The sequence below is a fragment of the Corythoichthys intestinalis genome, chromosome 1, assembly GCF_030265065.1.
Source record: "Corythoichthys intestinalis isolate RoL2023-P3 chromosome 1, ASM3026506v1, whole genome shotgun sequence".
Taxonomy (NCBI): Eukaryota; Metazoa; Chordata; class Actinopteri; order Syngnathiformes; family Syngnathidae; genus Corythoichthys; species Corythoichthys intestinalis.
Window position 1 is genome coordinate 37,430,110 of NC_080395.1, and position 15,205 is coordinate 37,445,314.

Sequence of the window (15,205 nt, forward strand, 5' to 3'; positions counted from 1 at the left end):
CTTTCACCCCTGGGCATGTCAGAGTCAGACACACACTCCATATGTCTGGAGAAACGTGCTGATGCGTTCAACTACATATCCCATGATGCACGAAGGTAAATTTCCGGTATTTTTACGACAATTATAAACGTTTTTCGACGCGACGTACCTCGATTTGCGTCTTCTCCGAAATTTTGACGTTTATCTGTCAAGTGCAGGGATTTAAAATGTTTAACAAGAAGCCCAGGAGAAATTTTCGACAGAGAAAAGGTGACTCTAGCGAAGAGGAGGATACGCCGGTGATCAATGCCAATGGAACCCCGTCAGAGAAGCCCGGGGTGGTGGCAAATAAGCTATCCAGAGTAGGTCACTCCCGTGGAATATCGTGCAGTTCAAAGCGGGAAACGACTACATCGAAGGTGGATGTTGGTGACGGGGGCGATGAAGAGATACCCGAACTGACGACAGACAACGAAGATACGAAAGACAACGATGGCATCAAGAAGAAAACCAGCAACGTTCTTAGTTTCTCGGACGACAAAGAATGTAAATATATCTTCAGTAAACGTGGTAGATTTCAGTGAAGTCGGTTCATCAATGTTCCTAGTCACTGAATATCTTCTTGTTCTTTCAGCTCTGGAACCCGAGTTTAAACTCAAGAAGTCTGCTGATAAAACAGTTTTGTTCCAAGTACGGAAAAGGGAAGGGTCATCTGACAAGAACAGCAACAACACTGGTAATTAACTCAAGTGTAGCCATTTATAGGACACTCATTAACTCATCGGCTGCCATTGACAGCACTAGACGTCCAAACCTTTTTTGCCTAGAAGAGGGGCAGACAGCAGTAAAAATGGAATGAACATCTAGTGCCGTCACTAAAATATAAGCATTCACAGTTAATCCTCCCAGTATAGGTGAATTGGATGTCAATCAGTGGTACCTGTACTTGCGAAATTAATTGGTCCTGGGTGTAGTTTCGTAACCTGAAAATTCTTTAAGTAAAGATGGGTTTTTCAGGTAAATGCCCTAATCTGTTCCAAGCCCCCCAAAAGTAAAAAAAATCTTTTATAATGCATAAAAAATGCATCAAAACATGTCACAAATACATGTTACAATTATATTGTTGCTCAATAAACATAAAATCAGAGTTATACATCATGTAAAAAACCAAGAATAAAGTAAAGAATAAAAGTTAATACACTCATGTAACGCTGTTGGAACATGAGGGGCAAATGAAGAGGACGCTGGGTTACACACATACCGTCTTAGCCAATTGGATTCCAGGAATGCTAGGCAATTGCCAATGGCAGAGCATTTATAAATATGTTACGTTCAGTAAACTGGGAGCTGCAAGTACCAGCCATTCTGTATTTTCGCCTTCCGTATTCTGAAATTTCTTTGGTAACAAGAGGCAATATTTTCCCATTGAGGCGTGTCTTAACCTGAAAATTCTGTATTTAGAGACGTTTGTAAGTACAGATACCACTGTACTTTTCAATTGCAGGCAGTGAGTCAAATAATATAAAAAAATAACATAAAATATTTAAACCGCAACCAAAGTACAGTATATTTGTTTTTATTTATTATTTATTATTACTTTAGTTATATTAATGTTGTTGTTATATATATTTATAAGATTTTTTTTAAATTCATTAAAAAATATAAAAATGATAGCTTAAAAAAAAAATATATATATAATTATAATTCAGATTTGGCATCCACATATGTGGACAAAGGTGTAGCAAGGGTCCCCGGGGGCCCCAGGCAACAAGCAACATGGGGCCCTTCAAGCGTGTGCAAGTAAGGGGGACAGCTGGACTTGGAGCAATAGTATATTTAATAAAAGTATAATAACGCCTTGGTCTCATAGAGCGCTTATTAGGACACTCAAAGTGCCCGGCTTCTACTACATTAGGACATAAAACTACAGTAACATAATACACGCACCGCTGTCATGCTTCCTGTTCTCCTCTACTGCTTTTTCTTTCTTTCTTTTGTCGCTTCCAGAAGGATAACTTCTCTTCATTTTGGATATACGCCAATTTAAAAAAAGCCAAATCACCGCTCACTTTCACTCTGGGTCACGTGAGGGGGGGGAGTGTAGAGTGAGTGAAGGGGCCCCTTCAGGGAACTCAGACACAAGGCTTTCACTGGCACTGCAGTAAAGCTGCGTGTGCTAAATCTGTTGACCCTCTGGGGGCCCCTGCTGGCTGGGGGCCCTAGGCAATTGCCTGGTTTGCATAATGGGACGCGACATCTCTGTATTTGGACATGACATTTTGTCCAGTAGCAGCTGGTTAAAAATAAATAAACTCATTCACAGCCAGCCAAGGTATATGTGTAGTAGTCCCAGAGTCTGTGTTGTGGTAGTTTGTAAAAGAAGACGAAAACTTGAATACCTTGAATAAAAATGAGTTTTTTGGTCTCCTTTTTCCAGAACCAGAAAGTGCACTGGCATCTGACTCTCCAAAGCAGGATAACGACAACCCATCATCACCAAATAGTTCTCAACAAAGTGATGACAATGATGAGGAGGTGGTAAATGATGAAACCGATGATGATGAAGGAGCTAGCAGTTCCTCTTCTGTTAGTTCAAAATGCAGCTACTCTGCTGTTAAACAAAGTAGGGTTTTGTTGTGAAGAACTGATATTTGGAGCAAATGCTGAGATTGTGTCATAATTATCTACTTTTGTTTCAGTCATTATTCCTAATGCCAGAGCGATCGAAGCAGCCAAGAGGCAGCGCCGCAACACTCGAGCCCAGAAAGAGTTCATCCCCTTGGACAAAGATGGCCAAAACTCCTCAAGTAGCACCCCAGAACGCTACCACAAGGAAGAAATGGATGACAATGTTGAAGACAGGGATGACGAAGAAGATGACGATGAAGACGATCACGAAAAAAGAATTGAGTTTGCCCCCAGATTGAAAAGCGTCAAGGAGAGGATTGCGGAGAAACTTGGTATGGAAAAGTTAAAGTATTACCCATTTTAACCCTTTATAGGGCACTCGTTTAAATACTATGGAAAAAAAACTTTTTGTGGGTTTGTTATTGTGTCAACAACCAAAATGTATTTGTTTCCATCCTAAATGTGTTAATTTTATTTTTTATTGACATTTTATTAATGTATAATTATATTTATTCTATAAAAAAAAATTAAATTATATGTATTAAAAAAGGGGGAAAAAGTTGAATAACTAGAGGACTACTCTAATGAGAGCAGACCACTGTCTAAACAGCCAAATTCAAAGTATTACTATATTTGGTAGAGTAGGCACTACATTTAAGCATGAAACAAATCTAACCAGCATACAGACTTTTTTCTTAATTATCAAAATATGACTTACATTATTAAGGTAACAAATTAACTTTGTATACACGTAGTTAAAAATTGAAACACCTTAAGGTTTCTTGGTACTACTACAATTTGTCTTATCAGCAATATCAGGTCAACAGAGCTTAGATAATGTATGAATTTCCATATTTTGCACAAACATTGTCATTGAAAATATGCAGTTTTTCAGTAATCGGTTGTTAACAAAAACCAAATACCGTTTCATTGAAAATTTGACCAATCGGTTTTGATTCCAAAGCAGGATTTAAAGTTAGAGGACCTCATGACTTTTATTACTTTAGCCCTTTTGCCACCCAATAGTAGTTTACTGTATATTTAGATACATTTTTGACCCAAAATGGATGTCAACGAATGTGGATATTAGGTCTTAACACGGTTATTTTATTAAATGACCAAAAACAGTCACTTGGCCAAAAACGAGTTGTTAAAAAACTAAACAAAAAAACTCATTAAATTTGGCAGTATGCAATGGGTTTATTTAAAGTGAGTGACGTTTGTGTTTTAGGAGGAAGTGTTGGTAGTTGGTCAGGGAGTGACGAGGAGGAGCAGGAGCTTTGGGAGGAGACGCAAATTGGGAAAGGAGTCAAGAGACCACCTGGTGTACAGGTAAAAGTGTATGCTTAATCTATTTTGCTAAAATGTACATACAATGGTATATTGAGTACCTTTTTCTTGTTTCTTTGTGGACTCAGAGCCCATCTGGCAGTGAGTCCAGCAGATGTAGCTTCCAGGATGATGAACGTCAAAGACAAAAGAAGAAATCAACAGGACACAAGATCCCCAAAACACTCCCCTCTGTTACTGTTTCAATGGTGAAGAGGAGAATTGCCGGAAAGTAGGTTCACTGTTGATATTAGGAATGGGAACCTCTTGGTACGTCACTATACGATACAATTTGCGATACAAAGCTTACGATAACGATGTTCTCACGATATGGCGATACAATGATTATCGATACATTGGTCAGGAAATCAACCTAAGATATTCTACAAAACGACTAATAAACAAAAAAACAAGCTTCTTTTGTGAATTGGAATGAGTTTACCACTAGTAGACATCCAATCCATTTGAACTGGGAGGGTGGCAGCGAATGAATGAATTCATTCGCTGCCACCCTCCCACTTCAAACGGATTGAATGTCTATGGCCATCAGTGGCAGCCAACGCTAGGCAACTAGGTAATTTGGGGGCATTTCAGATACTTACTTTATTGATTTCTAGTCACTTTGTGTTGATTTCAGGTCATTTTATGAGTCACTTCCTGTTGATTTTGGGTTACGGAACAGGAAGTGGCCCAGGAATCTCCCAAATTAATAGGCAGCGACTCAAAATCAACAGGAAGCAACCTGTAAATGCACTAAAATGAACAGAAATTGACTTGTAAATGGCCTGAAAATCAGAGTGACTGTGAATGCTCTGGTTTCGAACGAATGAACATTCGTTCGACCCTCCCAGTCTAAATGGATTGGGCGTCGAGCGCCAGTAATGGCAGCCATAGAGTTAACTGAGACACTATTATAGTTGAAGATTTTGATAGCCACTTGTTGGTTCCCTTTTTTTTTTTTTTTTTTTTTTTTTTTTAAACATTGACCCTTTTTAAAAACTAGGTACCGTAATTTTCGGATTATAAACCGCTACTTTTTTCCTTCATTTTGATACCTGTGGCTTATAGTCTAGTGTGGCTTATTTGTTGATTTTTTTTTTTTAGGTAACACTTTATTTGACAGCGGTGTCATAAACCTGTCATAAGATCATCAAAATTATGACATGACACTGTCATTGACATTACTGAATGCTTATGTCATTAAGTGTCATTTGGTAAATTATGTCACTAACTCAACTTTTGTCCATCTTGGATCTTTTGCATCCATTCAAAAGTGAGATCATTTGCCGGATAACACTTAATGACATCTGTTACAAGCATTCATGAATTCTCAGGACAGAGACCTGTCATAATTATGATTGTGCAATGACAGTCTTGGCACCACTGCCAAATAAAGTATTAGCAAATACCATAACGAGCAATTGATGAAACAATTGGAACAGTAACTGAAGAAATATTTAGCACAGAACATGATTTTTGATTGTTATTTACATCTGTAGCGCTGCAATGCATGCTAAGAGGCATGTTGGATGTCAACAGCAGGTGGCAGCAGAGGTTGACGGTCTCCCCCAAGGGAGCAGTGATGGCCAAATGAAGCTTCTTGAAGCAATAAAGCTTTTCACTAATTGGTTCAAAGTTTAATGATGGTTCATTTGGTCTTATGACACTTGGTCGTATGATGCCGCTGTCAAATAAGGTTGTACCGGTTAATATCGTTTGGTGTAAATATCCCATGATACAGTGAGGACAGCTGCGGCTTATCTACGAACAAATGCCGTTTTCGTGCCAGATTTGGTGGGCTGCGGCATATAGTCAGGTGCGCCTCATAGTGCGAAAATTAGGGTATATCTCAATTCTTGGCAGGTGCATATCGATAACCTTTTGGGATACAAAGTATCAAGATATATCACCATTTTGATATTTTGTCACACCCCTAGTTGATATCCTTTAAATGTATTCTGCCCTCAATGGCAAACAGTGCTATTCGATTCATGTGCTGTTCATTGTCTACAGACTGGACTCACTAAAAGAAGTGCACAGTGCGAGGAGGGCCCAGTTGAGTCGGATGGAGGGAGATGCCGAAAGTGCTAAAACATCAGTGGAATCTCTGGAGGAAAGCTCGTCAGAGAAACAGCTCAAGTTTTACAGAGATATGACACTCTTTGCCCACAACCTGGTGGAGTGTCTGCGAGAGAAGGTAAAGATGGATTTTTTTATTTGTATAGTAGCTCACGATACGATACAATTTGCGCTACAAAGCTCACGATAACGATGATCTCACGATACGACGATTCATCGAGACATTGATCAGGAAATCATTCTAGGATATTCTACAAAACAACTAATAAACAGAAAAACAAGCTATTTTCATCCTTTGGATGTGAATTGGATTGAGTTTATCACTGGTAGACGCCCAATCCGTTTGAGCCGGGAGGGTGGCAGCGAATCCAACTTCAAATGGGTTGGACGTCTATGCCAGTCAATGGCAACCAATGAGTTTAATTTGGGCGCATTTCGGTCATTTGCTGTTGATTTTTAGTCACTTCCAGTTTATTTTGGGTTACAGAAAAGAAACTGACCAAAGAACAACCACCCACGCCCCCCCCCCCCCCCCCCCCAAAAAAAAAAAAAAAAAAGGCAGTGACTAGAACTTAACAGAAAGTGACCTGCAAATGCCCTAAAATGAACAAAAAGTGTACTGTAAGCACCCCAACGATATATCGAGTCTTGGCAGGAGCGTATCAATAACCTTTAGGGATACAAAAGTATCAAGATATCGATTTGATATTTTGTCACACCCGTAATGTATAGACAAATTTGTTCGTTCACTATGTTTTCAGCATTTATCTTACTCAAGGCTGTTTTTGACTTCAGATTGTCGAAATCAATTCATTGGAGGTGGAGCTGCACACTTTATTTTCCAGCCATATGGAGGTGCTGTGTGCGCAGAGAAGAAAGAAGATCCAGGAGCATGCCCAGCACCTGCAGCAGCTAAACTGTGAGTTTCATTATTTTCCAATACCATCGAGCTACACTGCTGGCCAAAAGTATTTGCATCCCTGCAATTCTGTCAGATAATGCTCAATTTCTCCCAGAAAATGATTGCGATTACAAATGCTTTATATCTTCATATATTTTGCTTGCAATGAAAAAAGACAAAAGAAAATGGAAAAAGATTAAATCATTATTTTACGCAAAACTACAAAAATGGGCCGGACAAAAGTATTGCCACCCTTTGAAAAATCATGTGATGCTTCTCTAATTTGTGTAATGAACAGCACCTTTTACTTATCTGTGGCACACAACAGGTGGTGGCAATACCTAAATCACACTTGCAGCTAGTTAAAATGGATTAAAGTTGACTCAACCTCTGTCCCGTGTCCTTGTGTGTACCACATTGAGCACTGCTTGACCGTGTGCATGGCATTGTGAGGTCTGAAGGCTACTAACAAATTCTGCAGCATAATGTAGGGCCCAGTGTGAGAAAGCCGGGTCTCCCTCAGAGGTCATGGGTCTTCCAGCAGGACAATGACCCAAAACACACTTAAAAAAGCACTAGAAAATTGTTTGAGAGACAGCACTGGCGACCTTTAGCATAATGTAGGGCCCAGTGTGAGAGAGCCGGGTCTCCCTCAGAGGTCATGGGGCTTCCAGCAGGACAATGACCAAAAAACACACTTTAAAAAGCACTAGAATATGGTTTGGGAGAAAGCACTGGAGACTTCTAAAGTGGCCAGCAATGAGTCCATACCTTAATCCCATTGAACACATGTGTAGAGATCTGAAAATGGCAGATTGGAGAAGGCACCCTTCAAATCTCAGAGACTGTTGCAGAGCAGTTGGCCAAAGAGGAATGGCCTAAAATTCCAGCAGAGCTACCGGAAGCGGTTGTTCGCAGTTATTTTATCAAAAGGTTGTGCTACCAGGTATTAGGTTGAGGGTGCCAATACTTTTGTCCGGCCTATTTGTGGAGTGTTATGTAAAATTATAATGATAGGAAAAAAAAAAAAATTCATTCTCTTTTGTGTTTTTTCACGATATTACTACCAAAGCACTTGTAATTGCAATCATTTTCTGGGAGAAATTGAGCATTATTTGACAGAATTGCAGGGATGCCAATACTTTTGGCCAACAGTGTATATTAATATCCATTGACATAGACATCACTATCCACTTTTTATTGCCTTCTGTTTCATCTCAGCCATAGACAACTCTACCAATGGTGCAGACTCTCAGAGGTGGGTTAAATTTGCTTAATTCAGTTGTTCTGAAACATGATACATTAATCGATCGGGTCCGATCACGTCATTTTCAAAGTATCGGAATCGGCAAAAAAAATATCGGACATGCCTTTTTAAAATATATATATATATATATATATATATATTTTTTTTAAATTAAATCGTTTTCTAATTGTATTTAACATTACAGACAAAATGTCTTACACTCATCCAGAGTCTTTAGTTTTGGCTTAAAGTAGGGCTATCAAATTTATCGCGTTAATGACGGTAATTAATTTTTTCAAAAATTAATCACGTTAAAATATTTAATGCAATTAACGCATGCGCTGTACGACTCACTCACGCATTGTCGCGTGCAATCTATAATGGCGCCGTTTTACCTATATATAGAGCTAAAAGGCAGCGTAGAATGAGTAGAGTGAATTTTGGCAGTCTTTGGAGCCTTTTTTTAGGTGGCTAAAGCCTTAAAAACACTCTCAACAATTAGAGATATCGTGGGAAGGAATGTGGGGAAGAAAGGTAGTAGTTTTTTTTTTTTTTTTAACACCCTATCTTATTTCCCAACGCAGAGAAGATATATCAATTGGTGCCACTACGCACAGTCATGGTTCCACTTCCCATCATACATTTGGGCAGAACAGTTAAATGGCTACAGTATCATTTACTGAAAGCTCAACAAATACACTAGATGGCAATATTTAGTCACAATATACAAAGTCACATTTATCCTTTAAGAATTACAAGTCTTTCTATCCGTGGATCCCTCTCACAGAAAGAATGTTAATAATGTAAATGGCATCTTGAGGATTTATTGTCATAATAAACAAATACAGTACTTATGTACTGTATCTTGAATGTATATATTCGTCCGAGTTTTATTCATTTTTTTCTTAATGCATTGCCAAAATGTATATGATCGGGAAAAATTATCGGGAATGATTGGAATTGAATCGGGACCCAAAAAAAAGCAATCGGATCGGGAAATATCGGGATCGGCAGATACTCAAACTAAAACGATCGGGATCGGATCGGGAGCAAAAAAACATGATCGGAACAACCCTATCTGTTACACAAAAAAGTTGACACAAGTTGAAATTTCAAGTCAAAAAATTTCAATTATACTTTCAGGTTTTGATGTGAAACTAAAGTGAACAATTAAAACTCAACATTTAAAGTAAACTGGACGTTGGTTAAGTACTTTGAACGCAACATTTTATGTCATTTGGAGTTCATCTTAATCGGACATATAATAATTCAAACCCACGGCAGCGGAACATGTCCTGAGCTAAACTCCGCGGCTGACAGCCCTAATGCTAAGTGCTCAATTTATAATTTCAGTTTTCTCAGAAATGTAAGTACGGCCTAAAAACCTGATCAACTGACAACTTGTGTGGAGATCTTTAGTTGGTGTCCTGACGGTAGCTTAGGAAGGAGTACTAAATCGGATATACTTTTATCATCAAGCCTTTTCTGTCACTTTTTTTGCGTGTCAAAAATAATGTTCGGCATAATTTTTAAAATGCTTGTTGTAGTACTTCATAGTTTAAGAATTTGAGTTATGTTTACTTAAAATCTTAAGTTAGCAAGACTAGGACATTTTCTTTTTTTTGTTGTTGAAACCTGAACTGTATTGTGTAATATAATTCTCATAATGCAGTGTGGCAGGAAACATCGATAAAGCAACGGCAGAGTGTGATATACCCGAAGACACAACGCATTCCAGTGAGGATGAGGAACATCTCAAGAATGAGACTGGTGGGGAGAAAACCAAAATTTATTTATTCTTTTTTTTTTTTTTTTTTTTTTAAAGAAGAAACCGATACAAACATATTTTTGTATGTGAACCCACTTTAGCTGCCATCCTATTGAAGTCCAAGGAGGTCTTCTCTGACGTTCACGATGACTTTCACGATGTTAAAAAGATTTTGTCCCACTTCGAGGAATGGAGAAGCTTCTATACAGATTCTTACCACACGGCCTACATCTCTCTTTGTCTTCCCAAATTGCTAAGCCCCATCATACGGCATCAGCTGCTTGCGTGGAACCCTCTAAAGGTGCTTCTACTGTTTATTCAAAACACATTATTACACTTGATCAGTAGCTTTTGGATAATTTACTGTGTTTGTGAAGGACGCCAGCACGGACTTTGAAAAGCTCCCGTGGTTTCCTGCAGTTGAGACATTTTGTCACGGCCACGGTCACGAGGAGTTGGAGCACCTAGATAGAGAGATGCTTTCAAATGTCATCGAAAGGACAGTCGTACCCAAAACAACAGGTAGCAGATGTACTGATTTGGGGAAAAAATATTTAGTCCTTCCTCTAATCTTCCCATTTTTATCCACTTCTGTATTCAGCATTTGTGGAGCTAGTTTGGGACCCCATGTCTCTCCGTCAGTCAGCCTGTTTAACTGAGCTTTGTCAGCGGTTGAGGGAGGACTATTCAATCTTTGAAAGAGAGCAGAGTAAGCCCGTTATGGTAAGAATGATATGAAACATACTGTTTATTTTGTGATAGTTCAGAGTCGCACCACTGGAACTGTGTTTTTTATGTGCATTCATGTCCACAGGCACTTATCAAGGCTGTGATCGACAGACTGAGAAGCTGTGTAGATGAAGATGTCTTCATCCCACTTTACCCAAAAAAGTCAGTTCTACACCAGATTACCTCTCTATTTTGTATCAGAGGTGTCAAACTCCTTTTTGTCGCGGGCCACATCGCAGTTATGGTTTCCTTCGGAGGGCTGTTATGTCTGCCCATTAGTGTTCCTATAATTATTCGACTTAGTGGCAAGTTATCAATTATCAAATCAATCTACTGTTTTGAGAGTCGATTCATTTTATAGAGACGTTGATGCAAAAAATGATCCAAATCCTCTTTAGAACAATTTTTTAATGTTTTTTATTAGGAGTGGGAACCTCTTGGTACCTCACAATACGATACGATTTGCGATACAAAGCTCATGATAACGATCTGACAATATGGCGATGCAACGATTATCGATACATTGGTCAGGAAATCATTCTTGGATATTCTACTAACAACTAATAAACAGAAAAATAAGCTTTTGCTGTGAATTAGTTTATCACTAGTAGACGTCCAATCCGTTTGAAGTGGTAGGGTGACAGCGAATGAACAAACGTCTATGACCGGCAGTGGCAGCCAATGCCAGGCAATGAGGTAATTTTGGGCCATTTAAGGTCATTTACTTGATTTTCAGTTACTTCCTGTTGCTTTTGGGGCATTTTATGGGTCTCTCCCTGTTTAGTTAGAGTTACAGAACAGGAAATGACCTGGGAATCATCCAAATAGGCAGTGACTTAAACTCAACAGAAAATTACCTGTAAATGCCCTAAAATGAACAGCAAGTGACCTGTAAATGCCCTGAAAATCGGACAGAATGACTGTGAATGCTCTGGTTTCGAATGAACGAACATTCCCAGTCTATATGGATTGGGCGTCAAGGACCGTCAATGCAGCCTTAGTTAACTGAGACACTATTTTGGTAGCAACTTGTTGGTTCATTTATGGTTTTTTTTTTTTCTTCTTTTTTTAGACATTGACACCTTTTCAAAATGATATCTCGATTCTTGGCAGGAGCATATCGATAACCTTTTGGGATACAAAGTATCACGGTATATCACCATTTCGATATTTTGTCACACCCCTATTTTTTTATAGGGCTGTCCCGATTGCATATTTTGCGTCCGAGTAACGTGACTTTGAGAATCTGCCAATACCAAGTCCCAATCCAATAGTAATTTTTTTTTTTTAACAAAGTTTCCAAACATGTTACTGTCCCAGCATGCCGCCTGTTAATGTGAATTATTTTTTTATACAAGAATAACATAGAAAAATGCTTGTCTTTCTTAAATGCTTCAATGAGTGACTCCACTCAAATCCACTCACTCTTTTACGCTCACACAATGAGTTGCCACAGCACACTTACGCAAATTTAACAATGATTGACGGATTTGTGCTTTTGCCCGTAGAGCTTCTAAGGTTCCCTGGCAAGAACAAAGCTAAAAACCTGTCAATCATCGTTAACTTTAAGTACTAAATGCAAGCTGGACAGTTTGGCCGCACTGCTAAGCAGGAGGGAGGGTGAGAGGCTGTAGCACTGTATGAGCATGAAGCAGGAAAAAAATTAAAAATTCAATCCTTTTCAACTGATTCCAATCCTCTGAAAAATGGCGCGATCGGCCCGATTTCTGCTCACGTGACCAGATCGGGACATCGCTAATTTTCAGTTCAGTTGTATTCTTGCAAGAAAAAATATCAATGCACATGATTTAATGTTGCGGGCCATAAAAATGTGAGCCTTCAGTTTGAAACCCATGTTTTAGATCATTACATTATCATTAACATTACTTCTGTTTCATCACGACTTTTTAGGGTCTTGGAAGACAGTTTGTCTCCTCAGAGTCGGTTTAGGAACCAACAGTTCTGGATGGCCATTAAGGTATTATAATGCTACTTTACATACTGTATACATATTTTCTATTATTTCTCACAAGTGTGTTTCATTACTGTTTTTTGCTTTATTAGTTGCTTGGAAACATGGGGAAATGGGATCTGCTGCTGCCTGAATCTACGCTGAAAGAATTGATGTTGGACAAGTTGCTCTGCCGGTATTTGATGGTCACGATGTGCAGCCAGATGCTGTCCGACAATGAACTTCTTGCATGCAAAAGGGTATACAGCCTGATTTTAACCTTTTGGGATACAAAGTATCAAAATAGCGATTCGATTTTTTTTTTGTGTGTGTGTGTGAAAAATTGGTGGGTGCGGCTTAGTCAGATGTGCCTTATATTCCAAAAATTATATATAAAAAGTTGGTTTTCCACTTTATATGGGTCTAAAATCGCACTGTGATGTCTGTGTTTAAGATTGCTGATAGTTTGCCAACCAGTTGGTTCGGAGGAGAGAATGGATGTTTGCCTCAGCTCCAGTCTTTCAAAAACCATCTCGTACAGAAGGCTCATAACATTTGTAAACAGCATCCTCCCGAAGCTCCAGACACAAGGTATTGAAGGTTTAGTGAAATATCATTGGGAAATTTATTAATGCAATCCCTGATTTCAGGCTTGCCGTGGTTGAAGTGCTACAAATTCTGAGTAGAATCCGATGCCATGACGCCATCATGAGCATAGCTGAAAAATACCATTATCAGGATGTCATCTACTCTCATCAGCTTCTCAATCAAGCGACCGAAGGTTCATTATGAGCTGAAGCACAGATTTGCCTAGGGAAAGTATTGTTTGTAAATGAATATGACGATGACAATTTAAGGGTTCACTGCCCGTTTCTATAAGAAATGTACTATTTTTATAAATAAATATTTGTATTTTAATGTTTCTCTCAAGTCACATGTCTTGCTTCTGGCATTAGGTAGGTTAGCTCTGTGCTTTCACTATAATGCACAAAGTGGAAAAACATCAAACATCCACCCCAAGTGGTCCTGTCACTAGACGTCAGGGTCACCAACTGAAGGAATTTAGTCCTCCCAGCCCAAACCCCACGGGGGAGGCCGGCAACAGAACGGAAATGTGCTCCGCCGCTCGACGCCCCCGAAGAGCCAGGCCAGGAGGAAGCCAAACTCCGCGCGTTCCTGTGTTAACCCTTTGCACACTGACTCCATGTTTCAAAAGCTTGAAGAACACTCGCCGAAAACAGGTTGACAATTTATTCGTCGACAATGGTAAAAAACAAGGCAAAAACAGACGACGGAGGGACAATTCTGGATCCAAAACAAGGCTACATGTTTCCGAGCAGAAGAAATCTGTCTTATCTCAGTGTCCAGTCTTTTTGAAGTCTTTGCTGACGCGGGTCTTGTCGAAGGAGTTTCTGGGCGTTGCTTTTGGGCCGCCCCCGCTGTGGCCGGTTTTGGGCGGCTTAGGTTCGTGCGCGGATTGGGACGCCCGCTATCAACTTTGCTGCCCAGGCTGGTTGTACTTGTTTTAGGACAAAGCGCTTTGTCCTTGGAGTTTGCTGGGAGAGCAGATTACCCGAGTTGGTGCGTCACTCTTGTGATAAGACGGCATTGTGTATCTCTTCTATTTCTTCTCATTAAACTATGGTGTGCTATTTATTTTATATTAGTAGTGTAGTCCTACCGTAAATATGAAAATGATACTATTTCCTGATTAATTATATTACGTGTGTTAGACTAATGCAAACAGTTAGACGGTGCCTACGAAAACCTGTACCATATGTATGTGTTAGACTATGTGTTAGACTAATGCAGACAATTATATGGTGTGTGCGAAGACGATATCGTTTCTCCTTCAGGAGGCATATGAAATAACTGGAGTTACAACAAATTTTTTTTATTTTTATTTTTTTACTCTAACTCAGCACGGGGTGATTTTGGAAGTGGTACATTTGCTAAACTTGGGCCAGGCAAATTTCAACACAAGCTACCTATCTGGTTCAGATGCCTCCCGGACACCTCTCTGTTGAGGTGTTCCGGGCATGTCCTACCAGCGGGAGGCCACGGGGACGACCCAGGACACGCTGGAGAAACTATGTCACTCTCCTGTTTTGGGAACACCTTGGGATCCCGCTAGAGGAGCTAGTTGAAGTGGCTGGGGAGAGGGACGTCTGGGCGTCCCTGCTAAAGCTGCTGCCCCAGAGACCCGACCCGGGGTTAAGCAGCAGATAATGGATGAATTCATTCGAGAGAAGAAAAAATCTACAGAATTTTAGCCTTATCTGTCCAAAGAGCATGAGTTCCCTCAAGTGGAGAAAACAGGCCGGCCTCATCATAAAATGGCAAGCTAGAGTCTGATTGGTATAATGGAGTCATGTGATTATTATTGCGACGTCTCAGTGGTGAAACTGGTTGAGCCACTGTTGGGGTCTCTGGCAAAAAAAAAAAATCTTATAATTTCTCATCGAAAAAATGTTATGACTAGTGTAGCCCAAAGTAGCGTTTCTTCACAAATGTTCTCAAGTATTGTGTGGTAAAACTCTTAGAAGTACATTTTCTCAAAACGTTACACATTACTACCCACCTCTGATGTGGGAA

General features: G+C 39.6%; 1 protein-coding gene across 1 annotated transcript; it reads left to right on the plus strand.

Moving 5' to 3' along the window:
• Nucleotides 1-134: 134 nt before the first annotated feature.
• On the plus strand, nucleotides 135-13,517 carry gcfc2 (GC-rich sequence DNA-binding factor 2). Its single transcript, XM_057849759.1, has 18 exons — nucleotides 135-525; nucleotides 614-715; nucleotides 2,417-2,602; nucleotides 2,679-2,939; nucleotides 3,839-3,939; nucleotides 4,026-4,168; nucleotides 5,950-6,133; nucleotides 6,811-6,934; nucleotides 8,138-8,174; nucleotides 9,835-9,932; nucleotides 10,032-10,231; nucleotides 10,308-10,452; nucleotides 10,532-10,653; nucleotides 10,745-10,821; nucleotides 12,571-12,637; nucleotides 12,724-12,870; nucleotides 13,065-13,201; nucleotides 13,261-13,517. The coding sequence occupies exons 1-18, from the start codon at nucleotides 207-209 to the stop codon at nucleotides 13,400-13,402; spliced, it is 2,592 nt and encodes an 863-aa protein (XP_057705742.1). The 5' UTR covers nucleotides 135-206; the 3' UTR covers nucleotides 13,403-13,517.
• The last annotated feature ends 1,688 nt before the right edge of the window (nucleotides 13,518-15,205 follow it).